This window comes from Coptis chinensis, chromosome 4 (genome assembly GCF_015680905.1).
Source record: "Coptis chinensis isolate HL-2020 chromosome 4, ASM1568090v1, whole genome shotgun sequence".
Classification (NCBI taxonomy): Eukaryota; Viridiplantae; Streptophyta; class Magnoliopsida; order Ranunculales; family Ranunculaceae; genus Coptis; species Coptis chinensis.
The window spans coordinates 65187531-65189151 of NC_141459.1; the positions used below are offsets into that span (position 1 = coordinate 65187531).

At 36.3% G+C, this 1621-nt stretch overlaps 1 protein-coding gene across 1 annotated transcript; it reads left to right on the forward strand.

Moving 5' to 3' along the window:
- Nucleotides 1-206: 206 nt before the first annotated feature.
- On the forward strand, nucleotides 207-1330 carry LOC147504409 (uncharacterized). The gene is made up of 2 exons (XM_086605192.1): nucleotides 207-668; nucleotides 1316-1330. Exons 1-2 carry the CDS (start codon nucleotides 207-209, stop codon nucleotides 1328-1330), a joined length of 477 nt encoding a protein of 158 aa, XP_086461318.1.
- The last annotated feature ends 291 nt before the right edge of the window (nucleotides 1331-1621 follow it).

The window sequence follows — 1621 nt, forward strand, 5'->3', positions numbered from 1 at the left end:
AGGATTCGACCATGGGCATGGAGAAACTTCTCCAACTTACATGAGAGAGTAAATGTAGCAAGGCAGAACCTTCAAGATGCTCAAATTTTGCTCCAAAACAAGTCTGATGATGCCATGTTAGGAGAGGCAGAAAGGGAGGCCATACAGAAATATATCAATCTTGCAAGAGAAAAAGCGATAGATATGGACCAGAAATCTGAGGAAAAATGGATGATAGATGGCGACAGATGCACAAGCTATTTTTTCAATTCATTAAAGGAAAAATAGCTAAGAAAGGTATATGGACTATTGTCAATGAAAATGGGGAGACAGTCCATGGACAGGCAGAAGTGGCAAGGATCATTGTTGATTACTTCACCAGGATGTTAGGCACTACAGCATCACCAGTTAGGGAAAGAGAGTTCTTCATGGACTTGAAAGTTCGGAATACTATTGAAGCAACTTTGTGTGATGTTTTAGATGTCGAGGTAACGGGTGCAGAGATAAGAAAGGTAATTTTTGATATGGAGAATAACAAAGTGCCTGGACCAGATGGGTTTAATCCATTCTTCTTCAAACAGTGCTGGGAAATAGTGGGAGACGATGTCATAAATGCAGTCCAAAATGTTCTTAGTAACTTCAAGATGCCGCGGGGTATAAATGCAACTTTCCTGTGTCTCATTCCAAAGGTGAGCAATCCTTCAAAAGTGGAAGATTTTTTACCCATAGCACTGTGCAACACGATATACAAGTGTGTTTCCAAAGTAATCACTACTACAATGCAACTGGTGATTTTTACCTTGTTCATGTTGATCAAGTATTTTGCATTCATTCTAAATGATCAGATCCAAAATATGCGTTTTTATCCTCTTATAATGCTTCAATTATGTCCAATTACATGATCAATAATGTACAAAACTCATGTTTTTATCGCTTTTTCAGTATACAAGCCTATTCTAGACCGAATACCTCAAATGACATGATCTGGAGCTGAAAAGAGCCTAAAAGGGAACTTATGGGACAACTGAGAAAAACTGCAGAAAAGCCACTAGTTAAAGTCAACACTCAAAGTCAAAGCCAACGGTTAAAGTTCAAAGACAACTCAAGGGTCCAAAAATTCAACAGTTAAGGAAACACTCCAAGACTTCAATGACCAAGGACTCAACCCTTTGCAAGACAAAGACTTTACGTTTTGCATTATTCTAATACAAGCTCACACATCGATGCATTCAATCAAGTGTTTTGCAATCATTCTATTTTAAACTCCCTTGTAGATGCATTAATTCCATCAATCAAGTGTTTTGCATTCATTCTAATGCATGTTTTTTTTTATCAGCAAGTTCACAAGTAAATACATTCAATCAAGTGTTTTGCATTCATTCTAATTGATTAGTTCTCAAACATGTGTTTTTATCCTCTTGTAGTGCTTCAATTATGTAAAATTAAATAATCAATAATGTACAAAACTCATGTTTTTATCGTTTTTTAGGATAGAAGCCTATTCTGGACCAAATACCTCAAATGACATGATCTAAAGCCAAAAGGAGACTAAAAGGGACCTTATGTGACAACTGAGAAAAAGTTCCGAAAAGACAACAGTTAAAGTCAACAATCAAAGGTAAAAGTCAACAGTTAAAGTCAA